Consider the following 20,163-nt stretch of genomic DNA (forward strand, 5'->3'; position numbering starts at 1 on the left):
TCCCCTCTTAGGGAAAAGGGGGAAAGGTGTTTTTAAGATTTAGGTTTACTTCTCATTTACTACTCTGATTTGGTTGATAAGAAATTAAATTAATTTATTCCCAAGTCTAGTCTGTTTTGATCATGAGGGTAAGAAGTGAATGATGTCTCCCTGTCCTTATCTCACCCATAAGCTGCTTGTTACATTTGTCTCTCTCTTTCGTCCAGCTGAGAAAGGAGAGTGTCTTTGGTGGGGCCCTGTTATCAGCCAGGGTCATCTCTCTGTTCTGTTTGCTAGGTATCTGAAAATTCTTCAGTTTTGCTGAAACACATTTAGAATGATTGTTGTAGTCTTCAGAACCCAGTACTGGATACTGCCTTAACATATATTGGATCGGATTCCACTGACACAGATATTTCTGTGCGAGTGCTCAGGAGAACCAAGTCAGCAAATTTGATCTCTTGCTTGCCCATCTGTGCCATTCTTAGTACAAATGGCATGAGAATTGCTGGTTCTGCTTGAAAGAAGTTGATGTTCAGTGAGCTGCTCATTCTTTGCAAATTCTCAAATCAAGAAGCTTTGTCTGCAATAATCTGATAGTTTTATGCAGAGAGAGTAGGCCATGATGGGTGAGCATGTATTTGCAGCATTACATTGGTCCAAGAAAAAACTTCAAAGGCCTTTCCAGAGAAGCAGGGACTGGGAAGAGTTCTTGCAGTGATGACTGTTTGCCTTATCAGCAATGATGGCAGTGGACCTTCAGTGTTGCAGATGATGGTGAGATTTCAAAAACAAAGTACAAGCGATAAGGTTAGATGAGTATAAACTTGAAGTCCTCATACTGAAGGAAATTCAGGGATGTAGAAAAGACTTGTCTTCAAACTCACGTGATGGTGGTACAGAATCACAGAATCAGCCAGGTTGGAAAAGACCTTGGAAATCATCAAGTGCAACCTATGACCTAATATGACCTTATCAACTAAACCGTGCCACATCCAGTCTTTTTATAAACACCTCCAGGGACAGTGACTCCACCAGCTCCCTGGTAGCCCATTCTGGACTTTTGACAATGGCTCTAGCACTTAGGGTACAAACACACGTATCCAGCATTAACAGTACATGTAACCCTCTTTCTCAGCCTTTTCACAATATGCTTCTTTGCCCCACTCCTTATGTCCAGCGAACATCAGCCTATATGATTTTTCCAATGACACTGTACAGAAACTAGAGTCTGAATGTAAACTGTTAAATTTGTTGCTGTTGGGTAACAACTCTCCAGTCTTCTCAATCTTTTTTCACTTGATACTCCCTTTTATACAGCTTTGAGATACTATTCCCTAACTTTGAGGAAGAGCAGCTGCTGTATTGGTACCTCACAATATAGGAAAGGCGGTGGAAGTGGAATGTATAGCTTTTACTATAAGCAGCAATCTAAGGAGAGATCTGAGAGGTATTCTACATGACCTATAATGGCTTCAGCTTTCTACAAAAAATTAAAATTTAACCGAGATTGCATTAAAAGATAGGAGTCCCAGATGCTTAGTCATACTGCGGAAAAGTGTGATGGTTATCAGCATTACTCCAACTGCAAACAATAAATAGCATGCATTGTATGAAAGGTCTTTGAAGAGCTTACAGTAGAATCCTTTCTCGGAGAGCAAAAATTATACACTGTGAACTGAAGCTGAAGTATAATAGGTAGCTTCAAATTGCCTCCTTAAAATAAAGCCTTTTAAACTGACTTTCCTCATATTTCCCTTTCAGACTTCTGTCACCAGAGCAGCCTCCAAAAGCGAAGTTCCTGACCCTGGGTTCCAAGTTCCGCTACAGCGGCCGTACGCAGGCGCAGACACGACAGGCCAGCAACCTCATAGACAGACCAGCTCCGTACTTCGAACGCACTTCCAGCAAACGTGTTTCCAGGAGCCTTGATGGAGGTATGAAACTGGAGTTATTTTTTCAATGTTTGTTGTGATTACATTATGTGTTGTCACCCTGACCTGACCAACATTAGGAAATGTTAGCATTATGGATGGACAAAAGGTCATTTGACAGATTTATGAATTTCAATTTCAAAAGCCACTTTAGGTAGTTGACAGTGTTAGGTGACCTAAACATTAAGTTCAGTCACTGCCTAAATGGTGTGGCACTGCTGTGGATATATGGAGTTCACTATGTTGGGTATGTAGCATCTGTATACACTACTCATACCTTTTCGAAGGCATAGGCACACGCTACAAGCTCTTCATAAAATTGTTTGGTCTGTGGCATCTTTTGCGATCTGGGTTGGCCTGAGCATCTCTAAACAGAAAAGGCTGAACGAGTTTGACCATCTCTGAGCAGGGGTTTGGACTAGCTGACCTCTGGATGTTCCTTCCAACCTAAGTTACTCTGACTTAGCAAAACTTCCTTGTGGAACCTGAGTGATGTATACCCAAGAAGTGCTCTATTTGCCACCCATGAAGGGATCAGAATATTAGGTTGCAGAACTTATAGAGGCTCCCCAAAAGCCTTGTATCCCAAATGCCACATTTCCCATTAACTGAGCTTGGCTCAGCATCTTAAAGGAGTCTCTGGTGTGATGCTTAGACTTTTCAAAAGAGGATATCCCTCAAGGTACTCCAAGAAACACCTCTCCCTCTCAACTTTCTGCACCTCAGCTTTGTAAAGACAAGGCATTACAGAACATTACTAAATGAATTAAGTTTTTATCCAAGTTATATTTGTTAAAACTCCTTCATTTAATGAATTCTCTTCTTTTTCCTTACTACTATTTTGATTAAGCCAGTCGTCATTATTTAAAAAGAGAGCCATCCATGCTATGCTGAGTCAAATAAGAGGAAGATAATTTAAGGCCTTTCACTCTCTTTGTGCTTTGACTACATTCAAGTATGCATGCTTAGTATTTCCCCCTTCCAATTTTGCAAGCATATAGGGAGGAAAGTTCTTACTTTCACTGAGCTGTTTGTGCAGTTTTGCTAAGGTTCCAGTGAAAAATACTGTGACAATTAAATGCATAGTTATTTCTAGATTGCATTAAAGCAGTCCTCTCAAATAGCAAATTTCCACAAAATACTCTTTCATATTTCTCTCTCTTTTTTAATGGTGATTCATACACCCAAAAGAACAATACCTTCAATTTATCTTCCAAGACTAATCAAGAAGTTGATAAATACTTGTCTGATACCATGAGGGTCTTTTCCATATATAATAAGTGCAAGTTTTATGACAGGCTGCATTGCTGTTCATATCAGTGCATTGGGAACCGCAGACTTCTTGTAAAGCCAAGAAGCTGAAAAATACCTAATCACTCACAGTGTATCAATACTAGCCTGTATTGATCATTGATGATATAATCATAAAGTGCTTTTCCTAAGAAGATTTAAAACCAAAATGTTTCAGCTTATCCAAATTAGCCGAAATTATTTTGTTCTATAATAGCTCCCATGGGTATTTCAGACCAAAGTCTTTTAAGAGACTTCTCTGCTACTGGAGGGCAGGCTGCTGGAGATAAAATCATTGATCTTGAAGCTGCTGGTCAGGCCAAGTTAAAAGATGGTGGCAGAGAAGAAGATGAAAGTCCACTCAAAACTCCACAATTAGAATTGACTCAGGATGGAAAGGTATGTCTGACTTTCACACCAAAATTATTTATTCATGTGAATGTGTGCATCCATGTGAGGTTATTTTGTATCTATCAGTTCTGAGTATCATACAAAACACTATATTGAAATATTAAAGGAAAATTGTCAAGTGCTTTCTGTGTGTTTAACTTAATGTAAGCGTATGTAAGCAAAAGAGAATACAAACTTTTAAATGGCACTGACCTAGCGTTTCTTTTATTGCTGTAAATCTAATTTAAATGTTCAATAAGCTTGCATGAGTTCTTGAAAAAATGTCTTAAAGGGTAAATCATGTTTTATTCATTTCCTTAGTTTGTTTAGACTTGAATAAAAATGTTAATATACCATGGTTGTGTACACTCTACAAAGTTGGGTATATTTTGATTGAGTTTAATTACCATAGGTAACAATTTATTTTAGTAACCATTGCTGAATTATTTCATCCTTTAAAAACTTCTACGTTGAGGTATAGATTTCTGTGAAAAGTTAAGTACTGTGATCTGTTCCTTTGCAAATGTTTGCTTGTCTTGTTTGTTTGAGCTACTGGGGGAATAGGTCAAATAATTTAATTTATATTTTGTATGATTTGATGTAAAAGTTTCCTCCCAAAGTGCCAGGTAAAATCTGATGCTCTTTCTCTCTTGGAGATCATTTCTATTTCAGCAACTCTCAAGAACTTAATTAATATTTAAAGAGTAATTTTGTCCTCAAACATTTTTGCAAGTTAGCTACCCATTTTAGTCTTGGTGAGACTGCTGAGTTTCTCTGTTCAGTTCATATGTTCCCACTGCATCCAAATGTAGGAAGAGAACAAATACTACAGCTGCTTTTTTTTTTTTTTTGTTTGCTGGCAAGTTGAAATAATTTTGAAATAGATGAGAAAAAAGGCACACACAGTTTCTTTATGGGAGAAAAATGGTAAAATGAATGACTATGCTTTGCCTTTGGGCTTGCTAAAATGGTGATTCTCCCTTGTTTTCAAAATGGTGTATCTTTCAGTATTTTAACCAGAACAGTGGTGGAGAGGAAGGCAGTATTTCGGGAGGTTGTTCCAGGAAGCTGTTCAGTACGGTTTTGTTACACATGCTTATTCTGTGAACAGCTTTTCCTCTTTCCCCTAGTGCAGATGCTTCTTTTCCTTTCTGGTTCTCTTTAAGTCTTAGAGAAAACAGTTATAAACCCAAGTGCCAGCTTGTCTTTCGTGTACTGCACTGTCCTCTGACCTTTCTGCCAAAGCTCTGAATGTCTGTCTGCTTCCATCTGTTTTAAGTGACTGTTGCAGTTCAAAAGTGCACAGTTCTTTACAGCCTGAGAACAAAACATTTGTAATGGGTTCCTTTCATAATCCACAGAAGTAAACAAGTTGGCTGCTTGTAAAACACAGTGGGATTTTTATTTTTATTTCTATTGCATTAGTAAAGCTATCCCTTCTTCTAAGTAAAAGTTTTCACTAACTAATAATTTCTCTTTTTTCCCCTCTTCATGTGCCTTCAAACTTGCATTTTTGTTGTGCTTTCATTTTCCACTGTGCACAGAATTTTTTTCTTCCGCTCACTCACGTACACCCATCACCACTGCCCATCCATTCTGTGTCACCCCATCTCACAAACTTGTCACCTGTCCCCGAGATCGACATGCTTTCAGATATTTCAGAGGAAGATCCCTTTGAAGAGCCCCTCCTTACCATTCCAGACATTTCAGAGTGCAATTCCATGGAACAAACATCAGATCATAATAAAACCAGAACAGCTTCACCAATTAATACCTTTGAATCTATGAGACCCCTAGCTAGTCGAGGCTCCCCTGCTGTTGAGGGAAGAATCCCTGCAAATGACTACAAAAGCACTCAGCTGTGCGTCTCCTTCAGCTTCTTCAGATGCCTTTCTTTTAGTTTCCGTTCGCTGCTTGATGAGGATGGCTATATTACTTTTCCTAGCCTTCCTGATGTTTGCATTTCTTTCCTCCCACCTGGCCTTCAGCACTATATTCCTATTACCTCTCCTTCCTTCATCCCCTCTTTTCTCCTTGTCTTTGTCCTGCTTCTGTCTGCTTTCCAGTCTATTCCTTTTTCACTCACATTTTCCCTTCCTCTCGCTCTGTCCCTCTGCTACCTGGAGCCTAAGGTGACTTCCTTTAGTAGCTCTAATGGCAATGACCTGAATGACAAAGCAGAGGAAGAGGAGGTGTGTAATTTTGCTGCTTAAATGTTGACACTTGCACATTGCATTTATGCTTGTTCTCAAGAGGCTTGCTCAGTTTTGCACACTTCCTAGTGTCTGTGTACATGCCTGTACATACATATATAAATACACAAATGCCCATGTGTATAGCTGTATCTTTTTAGCATTTCTCTTTTGTGAAAAATTGCCATTGTGGGATTTTTAGTCAATAGATAGCTCATGGTTTTTCTGCCTAATTTCCTACAGCATGCATAATCTCATTGAATTCCACAGATACTGAGCTGCAGGTGGACTTGCATTGTAGTTCAAAATGTTAATGAGCACATAAAACTGAATACTGAAAGTGCTCTGTGTAACAATAGATATGTTATTTGATACTATTTGCAAGTTCTGTTTGCACTGTCCATTGGTTTTAAAATGCCCGTCTCCTGCATGCATTGACTGGAATGCACATCTCTGAAGTTCTGTTTAGATCTGAAAAATGAAATTCCTGAAAGCTGAATGCAGAAAACTGTGAATAGTTTAAAATCAGTGTTTTGATTTCAGATGTTTCAGCTCTACAAGGGTGTGTGCAAAGCTGAGTCTGTCCAAGGCACTTTTTCTTTTTTTACATGCTTTGATTAATCTCTAGCAGCAGTTGAGACCGATTTCTTTCATTAGCTGGGATTGAGGTTATGTCAGACCATATCACTGAAATCTGAGCATTCTTTGGATTACACTGCTAAAGTGTACAGAAGCCTCAGTCACACCAGAGCATGTTGCTCTGATCATCTGGTGTGGCTGACAAACTGCCTCCTTTCCTTATGTCCGCTGCACACGTTACAGCAATACCACTAGAAAAAGGTCTTCTATTTTTATCCTCAAAGAAAAGATTACACCAATTATTATAGAATCAAAATGGAGGTGGATCTGTTTAATGTTACATTTAACAAAGTTTGCCAAACCAATGTGCATATTAAAGACTTGTAAATATGACACAATGCCATTATAATACCAGTCTAAGTATAAAATAATGAAAAACATGACTTAAAGATCTCCATTTTTCCGTAGCCTAATCCAATCAAGAGTTTTTAGTGTAGTTACAGAAAATACAACCCCAGATAAGTCAGAAATTAATAAAAATGTTAGACATACCACATCATTCACACAGAATCCAAAATGCAACAGTATGAGCAGTAAATCCATCTTCAGATTTATGGATTTGCCCAGTGTTGACTTGTAAATGCATCTTTTCCTAAGATTACCAGTTGATATTTGTACTTGTGGAAAGATAACTGGGAAAATGGTTTACTTTTTAAAGAATGCTGTTCCTTAAGGCATTCAGAATACTTGGAGATGAGATATGAAGATTAGCTACAGAAAATGGCCAACAGAATGAATTGCAGTGTGAGAAGCAATATATTCACTTAATAAGGGGTGTGTGTGTGTGTGTGCAAATAATTCATCCCAAGACAACAACATTCCTAAAATTTAAGACAGTTCATAAATACAGTGTTTAAGTGTTTGACTTGAACGCTAAACTGTTTTCCCAAAAGAACTCCTGGATTAGATTCCATTTCCCATCAGAAATTTAAATCACTTACCAATTTTGCATATCATTCTTGTTTGTTACTCATTCTTAAATTTCCACCTGGGAAACAATAAAAAGTGCAGCAAGAAAGGGACACAGTGTGAAACGTCCATTTTTCATGCCACTTATGCCAAAAATTACTTCAGCCATTCTACAACAATGTAGGTGCAAGAAGACCCAAGTCGCTTAATTTCAACATCTGGGGCCGAAAAAGTAAAGGTCTGTAAAATCCAGCACGCTTTGCAGCATTTACAAAGAGATGAAGCCTCTGTGTTAGTCTGTAAGCCAATGTTAACTCTTCCTTTTCTTGATAATTTGTCATGCGCTCGCACAGGTGGAATTCGAAGAGGAGGAAGCACAGCAGAAGGTGCTTGGTTGTTCTTTTGCAATTGAACCTGGCTGTGGCTGCCTGCCTTGTTAGCACCCTAAATTTGCTGTGGGTTTTGTCTGAATAGTGCCTTTTCACCTCACCATTTTATTTCCTTTATTTAACTGTCTGATTGTAAGGGTCCTTTTTTATTTATTTGCTGGTCCATTTTATGTTCTTTATGTTTTGTTTTATTTTTGTTTTCTTTTTGTTTATGTGGCTCAATTTCACAGATCAGTTCCTTGAGAGTAGACGGGGAAAATATTTATGTCAGACATAGCAATTTAATGTTGGAGGTTTGTATGTAATACAAAAAGTACTCTCCATTCTCACGGGCTGCCAGGCTGCATGGGATGGGAGGTCACCTGCAGGCTGTTACGGTCACACTGCATGAGGTGCATGGGGAAAACTGGCTTGGAAATGTTGCATGTTACCATTCTAGCTTCTGAGTTTAAACAAAAACCAAACAAATGCAAAATACCCACAACAAAACCTCAGCTAGAATACTGAATGTAAATTTGTGTATTTTTGCTAAATGTTTTCAAGGTGGCAACTGGGAATAATAGCCCTATTTAGATACAGCAGACACATGGGTGCAATTCATAATTCTAAATGGGTTTTTGTACATTGTACCTCAATGTTTGCATATTCAGATGAGTAGAGTTTTCAGCTTTTGCCAGTTTAATCAACCTTCCTCAAATACATTAGCTGAATAAATAGAGTTCGTAAGGGGCAAGCAGTAGAAGTATAGAAAACTAATTCTGGTTCTGACACTGGTTTTAGGAACATTGAAAAATTATGCAAGGATCAGATATTCAAAGGGAATGTTTTGATAACTTCGGAAATATTTGCTGGGGTTTTTCCTTTTCAAATGGAAGTAAATTTTGCTTCTTGAAGGTTGTTTTTTCATTGCAGATGAGCGACAGCAAAGAGCTTTGAACAGTATGTTAATGTGTAGTGCATTGTGACTGAAGTAGAGATTTTTTTATTATAAGAACTTTCGTATAGATTGCTGATCTCAATTATTTTATCCGTCACTGTTGTTATTATTAGTATCATTTAACTTGTGGTTAATAACTTCAGCTAGTAACTGAAGATATTTTAAAAAATCCTACTGCTGTCTTTATTTCATTCATCCAGATGGGGCTATAAATAATTCCCTTTGTCACAAAACCAGTTTTAAAAAAAATAATTTGTTTTGTTCAGTAATAAGAAGATGTGTGGATTGCAGTAACCCAACTAATGTTTTATGGCTTTTTGATCACTACTGAAACTTTGCTTGTGTATAACTTACTGAAGCACTGAAAGTGTGCATTGCATAACTGTGCTTTGATCAAGTCCAAGAAATGTGCCTTGTGTCAAGCCAAGACAGGTCTTAAAATACTGATGGGATTGTTACAAGCTTCAGTTGTATAATAGAATGCCTTTGGCATAAGATTTTACTTCACTCAGAAATTACAAACTTCAGGGGGACGTATTTTAAAGTCTCATTTGTTAGTCCAGGATGAAAAGTGGTCCTGTGACAATACAAACCTACAGAATTGCCAGAAGGGGAGAGGTTCAAATGTTCAAAATGTATGTAGGTTTATCCACAAGGTTAGGAAATAGATGTGCAGCACCAAACCCTTACTGGGGCTGAGCATGCAAGTGAAAAGAAATGAGAAACTATGGAGTTTGGGGTGTGGGTTTTTCATGATTTAATGTGAAGCGTCTTTGGATTGCAATCACTGACAATAAAAATCCTTACCTAAATGGTAGATTTTAGAACATTCTGCTAAAAAGTATTTTAAAAAATCTAGATTCTTTACCTACATAATTATTTCTGATTACATTATTTTGACAACACTACCTTAATAATTATAACTTCATTGATAATATTTCATTTCAATCTTCCATCTTTTAGTTCTTTACTAAAAGTGGATCTGAGGCTTAAACTGGAATATAACTATAGAATACTACTGAAAAGCTATTCTTGTGTGAGAGTGAGCATAAGCAACATGGGCTTTTCTTGAGACCTGGAATGCTGGAAGGAGAACAAATGTGAAAGCAGGGGGAAATCTGCTTCTCTCACCAAATCCCAGCCATTGTGTTTAGAAGACAATGAATTCATAAGAAAGCTAAGCATATATATTTTTGTCTGGTTACTAGAGCAGTTACATTTTGGCATAGCTCTTGAACTTTGCTTCTGCCCTGTAGCTGGTACAAAGTGAAAGAATACCTTGTAGTTATTTGATCTGCAGGTGTTGCAGGTTGTTGCATGTTTGGCCTCAATGGTCATGAGAAAATCCAGTTCCCACTGTGGTGTCCTCTTTGGCACTGGTCTGTGGAGGTGCAATTTAGTTCATTTTCTTGGCACTGGCATGCACAAAAACTATTCCTACTTGTCTGTCTACTGTCAGGTTCTTAAAAGTAGAATTGGCAGGTAACAGGTTTTAAGTCTTTAAATCTGATTCTTCCAGTAAGTTTAAGCCTGCATGGGAGGCACAATGATGTTGTCTCTCTAAAGCTAAGCAGGTGTTAGCTGCTTACATATTTGGCCTTGTAGTATTGTGTTCACAGATGTAAGTATTTTTCATGGAGCTTGCAATATCAAAAAAGATGCATTTTTGTGCTCTTTCAGTTAAACTATTCTTTCTTACAGTTACCTTCAGTTATGTTAACTGTGCAGTATCCTGAAACATTTGTGTCTGGTCTTACAAATTTTAGGTGAAAAAAACAGCTCCTGGAAATTATTGTTTAAAAGGACTAGTAGTGTCATGTTTTCGATGAAAGTAGCTCTTTGCCAAAACCATGTACAGCATTATTTTCCTTTGCTTTAAAATATGGAAGGAACAGTGCATGAGTAAGACCTTCACTACAAAAACAAAACCAGAAAATCGTGGTCCCTTATAGTCTTAAACGTTTTTATTTTGAGGGACTACAAAGGAGGTCACCATTTCAGACACAAGGCACTTTTCTTGGTTTGGCTGCTTCTATTTCTTTTTTTTTTATTTTTTTTCAGTTAAGTTTGCTTTTGTTGTCGTGTTTTGTCCTACTTTGTTTTATGTTGTGGGTTGCTAGGACCTGGATAAGACCCAGGACGACTTACTGAAACACCAGGCTAGCATTAGTGAGCTCAAGCGCAATTTCATGGAATCCACACCCGAACCACGCCCAAATGAGTGGGAAAAGCGGCGTATCACACCTCTGTCCCTACAGACACAAGGGGTATGTCACTGCACACACCTGTCTGCATGCCTTCCCATACAACCCTCCGTGTCATACAGCAAATGCAGTTTGTCCTTCAGGTTAACACTTTATATTTGTCTGATGTAATATTTGTTTATACTATAATATTTGTTTATACATTAACTTTTTTACCATTACTATTGGACCTGACTTTAAAGAGTGGGTGGAATTTTATTCTTCTACATGAACAACTGAATTAGAAGAAAACAGAAGCGATGGCAGCATTTTCCTGTATGTTAAGGATATTTTAAATTTCACGCTGATTTACACAGATTGATAGAAATAATCTTCAGTGATCATTTTCCTTCCTTTTCTGTATCTTTATCTCTTCATAGACAGCTTGTGCATAAATACACACACGGTCTGTGTTTTGTTTCAGAAGGACTTTATGTGATCAGTTAATTTACAGCGTTGACTTCAGGACACATTTAATGTAGTTGTTAAAATTTACCTATCTTAGTCTTTAAAAGACTGTAAAATGAATTTATCTACTTCTCTCTACCTCTCCTTTCTGACTGAACCTTGAAACAGCAGTATGGAAGACAGTTTTCTAAATATAAAACCCTTAATGCCTGTAGCAAGAAACCTAGCCAAACTTCTCATGCTATTGTGAAATTTTAGTTCTGTTGGGTTAATAACTGTTTCTTTCATACAGTAGATGAGTACATTGGTCTTTCAAAGAAATCAGTTTGTTGTGCCGTTGTCCTTGTCTATCACCATGGTTCCCACCTTTCCTTCCTTAAATGTATTGCTGTCCTATCCCCTTAAATTCTTCAGCTTTCATTTAGTCCACAGAAAGATGAACTTTCAATTAAGCAGGCCTGGTGCTACAAAATTATTTTTGATAATAGGACATTATTTCAGTAAGATCTGTAAGCGATCTGAACTGTGAGTATGTCCATACAGAGAACACAGCAACCAACTGTGCATCACTTCTTTGCTTTGTTAATTTGTGGTTACTGACAAGAAATTCCTCAAATTTCTGAGTAGTACCTTAATATTTCTATCTATAGTGGTATATGCACAGGCTCAAATGTTGGTCATATTTTCAAACATTCATGACACAGTGATTCATTTAATAACTATAAATAGATTTTTGGTTGAAACAGACATTAATGTAAAAGTGTAAGTTAATTTTCATTATGTGGTTGTGTGTATTTTCTGTGTTGATTTCTTTCTCTTGAAGTTGAGGCCCCTGCAAGTTACTTTATATCTGGTGGTTTGGTTTGGTTTTTTTGCTTATCTAGTATGTTCTGTCACTTCCAGATGATTTGGTTTTATGTTTATATATAGTGTATGTCTGTCTCATTGCTTGTTGATTTACACTGGCTTTATAAAATGAAAACCAAATAGAAAAAAGGAGACCACATTTTCCAAGTGAAAACACTGCCTGGGAAGGAGAAACAATGGATTACAATGCCATGGATTGCTGGAGCAAAACCAGAGGAAACCGATAAGGTGGCTGCCCTGAAACCTGCTGCTTTTCGCTGCATCTGCTGTGGGCTAGCTTGGTGGCTTGGGCACTTCTTTCTTTTTCTTTTTTTTTTTTTCCCCCTTGAAGGAAATAAATAACTTTTTAAAGCCAATACTGAAAGGAGAATGTTGAGTTGTAAACCAGGATCTCTGTGTGTATATGTGTATAGATACACATATATATGAACGCCAGCAATGTTTTACTTAAACATCAAGCAAACCATAAAGTTCTGAATGGCCACTGAAAAGAAACCCAGTGTTTCATTACTGTTCAATACTGGAAAATTACTGTATTTGATGTGTCTGGGATGACAGCAAAACATGTATTTTCATTGTATACGGAAATAATTGCTTGCAGTTGACACTTCACACAAGAACTTTTGCTTTGTATGTTCACTATGTAATGATTATTCAAATCAGTAATGCTGCGTAAGCAGCTTCATTTCAAAAGCAACTTGTTCTGAAAACGTCTGCACTTCTGTACCTCTCTTTTCATTAAGGAAAAGAGGAAGGCTTTGTCCCTGATTACATCTATGCAATGAAAAGCACTTAACCAGTGGGACCAGTAGCAGTGTGATAGTGATGATGAGTAGCAATTGTGATGTTGCTTTTTTACATCACTTTTGGTCTATTAGGTTAATGTGAAGCTGGCAGTCCTATTTCACTAACATATATAAATATGACATTTGGGGAACTGTGTTTCCATCCTGAGTTATTTGCTGATGGATGCCTGTTGCCTATCCTTTAGGATAGCTGAATAATAGATGAGAATTAAGCAGGGATACCACTGCTAATATTCTTCTTCTTCTTTTGCTTCAGCGAAAATGCTTACAAGTAATTGTCCGTGTCCTAGAAATGTTCTTTTGGGTACATCTCATTTGTGTCACTATACTTCTAGATCCACCATTCTCCTGCAAGTGCACAGCATCTGTGACTTAATTAAACAAAAACTGACACATTGATATGTATTGCAAATAGGAGAAATATTTCTATTTTATGGATACCCAGAATATTTTTTTTCTTTAATCCATCCCCACAGCTTGTAAACAGTATTTCATGTTAGACTGTATGACTGCTTACCAGAAGAATTTGCCAGGAATTTAAACACAGGCTGATACAAAATTAATGAATTCTATCTATAAATTTAATCCTTTTTATTAAATGCTTCAGAGAACAGGGGTTACATTATCAAAAAAAATTGTGTGACTGGGGTTTTCATTTTAAAAAACTGGAGAATCCAAAAAGTTGAATATATATATATATATATATATATATATATATATATATATATATATATATATAAAAGGGGGAGCAGGGATAGAGAGATATGCACACAGTCAGGCCACCTACCACAAAAAGATTTTGCTTTTCCCCTGCAGGTTTTTTGGTGTTTTTTTTTTTCTGCTTTGAGCGATCAGAAAACAAGGTACCAGAGTACAATCAAAAGAGGATCATGAACATTTTTGCTTTTTGATGTAATCTGTTAATAGATGAATGTTTCTTGGGTGGAGTAATCTAGGGAAAGAAAGCAGGGGTAAGGGACACATTCCCCTGTTGGATATTCAATGTTGCATGAAGGCAGATTTAAAAACTTACATTCATGTTAATTCTTCTTAGCCACCATTGAAATAAACTTTGAATTTTAGTGTAGGAAAACTAAAAGCCGAGTTAGGGGTTCTTTTTCTTTTCCCTTTTCTGTTCTTCTGCATGCCATACGCATTGTGGTGTCCCTACAGTAGCACGGTGTAACCTCTGTCAGGTCACGCTCCCCATCACTGCTCACACGGGGAGTCCCCAGGGCTGCAGTTGTGTGCATGGCACCTCGGCTTTCCTCTGGAGCCTGCTTCTGGCATGATTCTCTGCAGTGCCCTTCGGGAAGGCTGAAATGTGTCTCATGAAATGGTGTCAACGCGTGTGTTATGTCCGTGTTATGTATTTGTACGTCGTTGGCTTTTTATTTTAACCACTTTTACTTCTAACTTCTTACCTGAGCTTGTGGAATGAAATCTGGAATAAAGAATTGTAGCCTTTTCAGAGGCATGTACCCACGTGAACTTTCAAAGTCTGCTTAACCATACAGATTTATAGCCCTACAGAAAATAGACCAGATTATGAACATTTGCTTTAAAGCAATGTGTCACCTTTCATGTATGTTTGAAAAATACAAGTTTTCCCACTGAAATGGGAAAGGCTTTTTGAAAACAGATTTTTAATCAACATTAATTCGCTTAGGATATTTAAGTATATATATATATATATATATATATATATATATATATATATATATATATATATAAAATTTGTTATAAACAAGTAAGAAATATTTTAACATTTCAGCGCTGTGGGTATGTATTCTAATGAAATATGTCTGACAGCCTTAGAGCTCTGATCCAGCTGGGCTTTAGAAGGTGTCAGAAATGGATTCTAAAAGGGAAAAAAACCCCAGTAGTAAATACGGAGTTACCAGCTAAGTAGACTGCGCTGTTTGGGAAGTCCGTGTTAATGTCGGTGTGTAAATGTCGATGTGTTCCGTTCGCACGGTGTCTTGTGCGTGCCGGAGGCGCAGCCCCAGCGCACGGCTGTGCTGTCCCCGCTGTCCGTGTCCCTGCTCCTGCCCAGCCGCTGCCTTTGTCACGTCTCTCTCTTGCCAAACCTCTCCCTCTGTAGGTGGCTGCCGCTCCGTCCGCCGCTGTCTAATTCTTTCCTTTCCCTTCTCTGACCCGTCTAGAGCCTGGAAGAGGAGATAACCTCCATTTTGTTTAGTAAGGAGCGCTTCGGCGCCGGCACCAGCGGGCCCTTCGCCGCCGCCAGCCCGGGGCCAGCAGAGGGCGCTGCGGGGGAGCAGACGGGCGCCGCCGCGCCGGGGCCCCAGGTGCTGCTCGGGCGCGGGGCCGGATCCCGCCGGGACAGGGACAGGGACAGGTCCGGGCTGCTCCTGTGCGACCCGGCCTGCCTTAGAGCGGCGTGCCTGCCTCAGAGCATAACTCTGCATCTGCAGCACGCCAGAAGCAGGGAAGAATCAGTGCTTGGCTAAGCTTATGCTCCGTAGGTGATGCGCTAGGTAAACGGCAATAAAAGCTAGGATTAAGTCACAGATGGTGTGTTGGTTTTTGTATTCTTTTCATTTGGGCTCTTAATTTTGCTTCAGACTGTTTGCTAAATGTATGTTCAATTAAAAAAATCTGACACCCTAATACATCATTTACTGCGGGCTTTCAGCTAGCTGTAATTTTTTCGTTATGGAATAAATAAATACTAGTAAAGCTGACTTAATATCATCCTTTTGGCTCCAAACTGAATTCTTATAAGACTTTCTTTTGTATTCATGTCTTGCTGTTCTGACAACATAATACCCTAAGCAGTCTTCCTCTCATTTTCTATTAAGTTGCATAAAGTAACAGACCAAAGACAAATAACTAATAAAACCTTGCAATAATGCCCTTTTACTGTTTGTTAAATTATGGCAAACTGGTAGTAGAGCATTATTTTTTCTGTTTACTTTTGTTTAATATTATTTATTCCTAATTCCTGATTTAACTGAGAGAAATAACTGCCTCAGTAGCATCACTGGCTAGTACATTCATGCTTTTTTATTTTCAGGCTTTCATAATTCAATTCTTACACCAATAGTAATTTCCATAATTCTTACCTACTTTTGATTGAATATTTAGATGAAGTGTAAGGCAACTAGCATCTTGCAGTGAATATGTAGCATCTCTCTAGTATCATGTGTACGCATTCTTAAAAGCTTGCTTGGAGGATGTTGCACTGTTGAAAAGGGTAATGCATTGATTCTTGTCCTCTGATTGCTTTTTGTTTCACAGAGACATGCTTCCAGAGCAGAAGGGCCTTGTACTGGAGTCAGCGATGCTGATAAGGTTCTGCAGATTTTTTCCGTGACTAAATTTGGCTCTAACTCTTCCAATCCATCTCCATTCTTTCCTTCCTTCTTTTTTCAGTTAACCATCACAATCATCTTTTGTCTTCCATATGACATGAACCAGCTATTGGCTAATTTTATTTTCATCATTTTAATTTATTCATATACTCTTCTTTTGTTTATCCTCATCCATGTTTTTTGTGCAGAGTTCACATGAGACTCTGGACATAGTGGAGGAGAAGAAGCAGGCAGAGTTTGGGATAGAAGAAACACTAGTCGTAGACGAAACCAACAAAGGGAAAATGCAAGTTGCCACTGATGCTGGGGAGACATGTAAGGTGGAGCACGTGTCAAAAAAGGACTCTTCATCATTGCCATCAGATAGTAGCAGCAGCAGCAGTAGTAGTGAGAGTGAGGATGAAGAGGTGGGAGAATACCATCCACATCATAGGGCAATTGAGGAAGTCATCAGGGAAGAACAGGAAGAAGAGGAAGACATGAAAAGGAAAGAACATGAAGAAAATACGCAGCACGTGGAAGCCATACCCGAAGGCAGTAAACTAAATGTACCAGTTGAGCGCACACAAGTTACAGCTGAAGATTTGGTCCAGGAAAATACAGTTACTGTAGCTACAGAAGAGAAGAACTTGTCAGAGCAAATTAAGCAAGATGTAGGTGAAGAAAAAGAGGAGGAACAGCTGAAACTCAATGGAGATGTGTCTCATGTTGACATTGATGTTGCACCACAATTAATTTGTTGTTCTGAGGTAAATGGTAGAACAGTATGACAACTAGATTGAACAGAGGTATTTCTTGGGGTGAAAATATACCTGCCTTTCTTCTTCTCCTATTCCTCCACGTCTTCTGGCATCCAACAAGATTCAGATCATTTGGAAGGGGAAACCATTGATGAGCAGTGAAATTCTGTCTCCCTCAGTTATGGTTTCTGACTTTTTGCTAGAACTGAGTGAAAATCACCAGTAAAGGCAAACCTTCCGAAGACTGAGATCTCTTTTTTTTATCTCCTCCGTATTTTATATGCACATACATAATGTGTATTTATTATTTACGTGTTTCCAGTGTTTTAAGTCTTGTCTTGTCTATTTGTCAGCTGTTTTTGACAAGTCCATGACATATAATTGTGATTGGAAAACTATTGCAAATTGAAATTAGAAAGTACCTGTCAGAAATTTTTGTTCCTTTTTTTCCCCGTACTCGCTTCTTTTCTTGCCTTTTTTCCCCTCCTTCAATAAAACGTTATGGATTTGTAGGTTAGAATAGGTATGGCTAGAAATTGCAGAGGTGAGAGCACTGCACTGTTAAGTGGTGAGGCTCATAGCACAATGTTTCTGTGAAGTCTTCTAGTGCAGTAGATACTTAGGAAGCATGCATGAGTTCCTGTCACAACCAGTTGTTTTAAGCCAAACAAGGTCAAGTGGGCAAGTGATAAAGAAGCAGAAAGGGAAAAAATGAAAGTCAGGCATGTATGTCTTTATAAATTTGTCATGATCTTCTCCTGAGTTTTTCACCAGTTTGGTGAGTTTTTTTGTAGTCCTCTACCTGCTTGTCCTTGTAATGGTGGCTTTTGTTTTTTTTCTTCACTTTTTTGATTGAAACAACTCACATTCTTTCTTTTGTTGTCTTTTGCATACAGAGCTGTTCTGATTAATGATGTGAAAGAATTAGTTTATCAGACTTTTAAAATTTGCAAGTTCCCACACTTCCTAACAGCGTAGATAGTTTGGAGAAAGGGGAAAAAGGGCTGCTGTGTGTGCAAGCATGAAAGGGTGTTTGGGTTTTTTTCCTGGGATTTTACCCTGTGTGTATTCAAAATCAATATAAGATATAAGCTGGTGCGTCTAGAAAAATATCAAAAGGCTTTAGTTCTTAAATCTAATGAAAATCTGCTCCAATGACATAAGTACTGAGTTCACTAGCTTGCAGACCCCAGGTTAATTGCTTTGTTTGTGATATTGCAGAGAACACCACTAGTTTAAATTGTTGAAGTAGCATTTTAGAATCTTTGTCAAAAGAAGTCATTGACTTAGAGAAAAACTTCGACTGCTTAAAATCCAGTTTGCAAAAGCTTTTCTTTTCCAGAAGTAATACGTATTAAAAAGTTAAACTTTTATGGAATTTCTAGTCCTGATTTGCAGACTGAGGAGTGATAGGTATTTTCCCAGATTAGTTCTAATACAAAGTTTATCTGTCTGATCTAGCTGTCAATTTCTTTATGCAAACTAAGATTTTTATTTTTTCTTAGTGATGCTTTTACCCATTTTTTGTACATGTGTTGCAGCTTTGTTTTAGCAATTGCTCTTTGGTATTTACTGTTGGCTGAAACTCTGAACTTTGACAAGGTTATTAGAAGATTAGATGTTTTGGATATCCTAGAGGGCTGATGTATTAATCTTCATTTCATTTTGCTTATTTTTGCATGCTTTTGTATGGGAAGTCAGTCCCAAATACTTATCTTGTTACGCTTTTCTTGAGCTTTTTGGTTGTGTTTTCTTGGCCCACTTTACAAAACTTCTTCTGTCTTTTGAATTGATTGTTTATTTCTTGCATCACAGCCTCCAGTAGTGAAAACAGAGATGGTAACCATTTCAGATGCCACGCAGAGAACTGAAATCTCCACTAAAGAAATTCCAATTGTTCAAACAGAAACTAAAACTATCACATACGAATCTTCACAGGTATGGTGACGGGTTTGTTTGCAATCTTATTTTTATTACAGTTATGTAGATCAACGTAGATAATGTCCAAAAATGCTTTTCAAAGCATGTAGTTTTTTTTCCTAGCAGATAAGAATATACTTTGGCTACAAATTAGAAAAGTGAAATGTTACAAAACCATATTACTTAAGAAGTTCTAATTTTCTTTTGCTATATAAAGATTTAAAGTAGAGTTATACTTTTGCTGACTGCAAAAGTATAACTCTACTTTAAGATTTGGAAACTTGATTGAAATATCTCATTTCCCCTGAAAGGAACACATTAACTGTGAGCATGAATTCTCCATAGGAATGGGCCATAATAACAGCCTTGCCTGACTCTGTAAACTTGGCTGACTTCTATTTAGATTTCAGTTGTAGCTGAATTAAAGAATGTGTTTAGTAGGAAAACTAGCTTTTCCTCCTGTGAAAACGAAGGAGGAAATGTATACAAAGATACATTTTTTTCTTATAGCTTGATGGCAATGCTGTTGGTGAAACTGGCGTGCTGGTGAGTGCACAGACGATTACGTCAGAGTCCATTTCCACTACCACAACTACGCACATCACAAAGGTAAATTATATTTCATGTCTTTCTTAATTAATAAAAAAAGACACCAGACCCTCAAAATACAATTTTGCATGAAGTTTCTTGTATATCTGCTAATTCATGGAGGAGAACTAACTTGAAATGGAAGTGACTAGTTCCAGGCATGTGTGAGAATTAAATCTTTCTGTACAGGTTTTGAAGACAGAAGTCCTAATGAATAAACAGGAATATCTGGGAATAGGACATGGACAGGGGGAAAAATATGATCAGTGGTTTTTCAGTAGTTCATGTAGATCTTATTTCAGTATTGGACAAGTGAGCATGTAATTAAATTTTTACAGGTTCAGTCCTGTCCTCACCCACTGACATCCTACGGAATCTTTGCTAGTGTAACTAACTTGTCTGAGGTCCACAGGAGACCTGTTAATGACACCGTGATGAGCTGAAACAATGTTTCCCAGACTTTGTGTTCATCATCCTTGTGCTTCTAAATTTAGGGTATACTTAAAAACAGAATATTCCATCAGATTACTTTGCAAGGATGTTTGGATGCTGAATTATTTCCTCTGCATTCCATGCTTGGAAACGAAAGGAAAACTC

The 20,163-nt window shown here is 37.8% G+C and overlaps 1 protein-coding gene across 18 annotated transcripts in view; it reads left to right on the plus strand.

Annotated features, from left to right (window-relative positions):
- The window catches only part of EPB41L2 (erythrocyte membrane protein band 4.1 like 2), a 109,327-nt gene that overhangs the window by 79,689 nt on the left and 9,475 nt on the right, over positions 1 to 20,163 (plus strand). For 3 of the 18 annotated variants that reach the window (XM_059842088.1, XM_059842089.1, XM_059842090.1), the window contains 9 exons: positions 1,744 to 1,916; positions 3,421 to 3,602; positions 7,953 to 8,015; positions 10,780 to 10,926; positions 12,301 to 12,405; positions 16,245 to 16,298; positions 16,507 to 17,067; positions 18,874 to 18,996; positions 19,489 to 19,587. In XM_059842088.1, coding sequence (XP_059698071.1) covers positions 1,744 to 1,916; positions 3,421 to 3,602; positions 7,953 to 8,015; positions 10,780 to 10,926; positions 12,301 to 12,405; positions 16,245 to 16,298; positions 16,507 to 17,067; positions 18,874 to 18,996; positions 19,489 to 19,587 — 1,507 coding nt within the window. Of the gene's footprint in view, positions 1 to 1,743; positions 1,917 to 3,420; positions 3,603 to 5,137; positions 5,786 to 7,686; positions 7,720 to 7,952; positions 8,016 to 10,779; positions 10,927 to 12,300; positions 12,406 to 15,148; positions 15,515 to 16,244; positions 16,299 to 16,506; positions 17,068 to 18,873; positions 18,997 to 19,488; positions 19,588 to 20,163 lie in introns of those variants that run through there. The other 15 variants (XM_059842108.1, XM_059842091.1, XM_059842101.1 and 12 more) reach the window with 15 other exon arrangements.

This window comes from Haemorhous mexicanus, chromosome 3, assembly GCF_027477595.1.
Source record: "Haemorhous mexicanus isolate bHaeMex1 chromosome 3, bHaeMex1.pri, whole genome shotgun sequence".
NCBI classification, from domain to species: Eukaryota; Metazoa; Chordata; class Aves; order Passeriformes; family Fringillidae; genus Haemorhous; species Haemorhous mexicanus.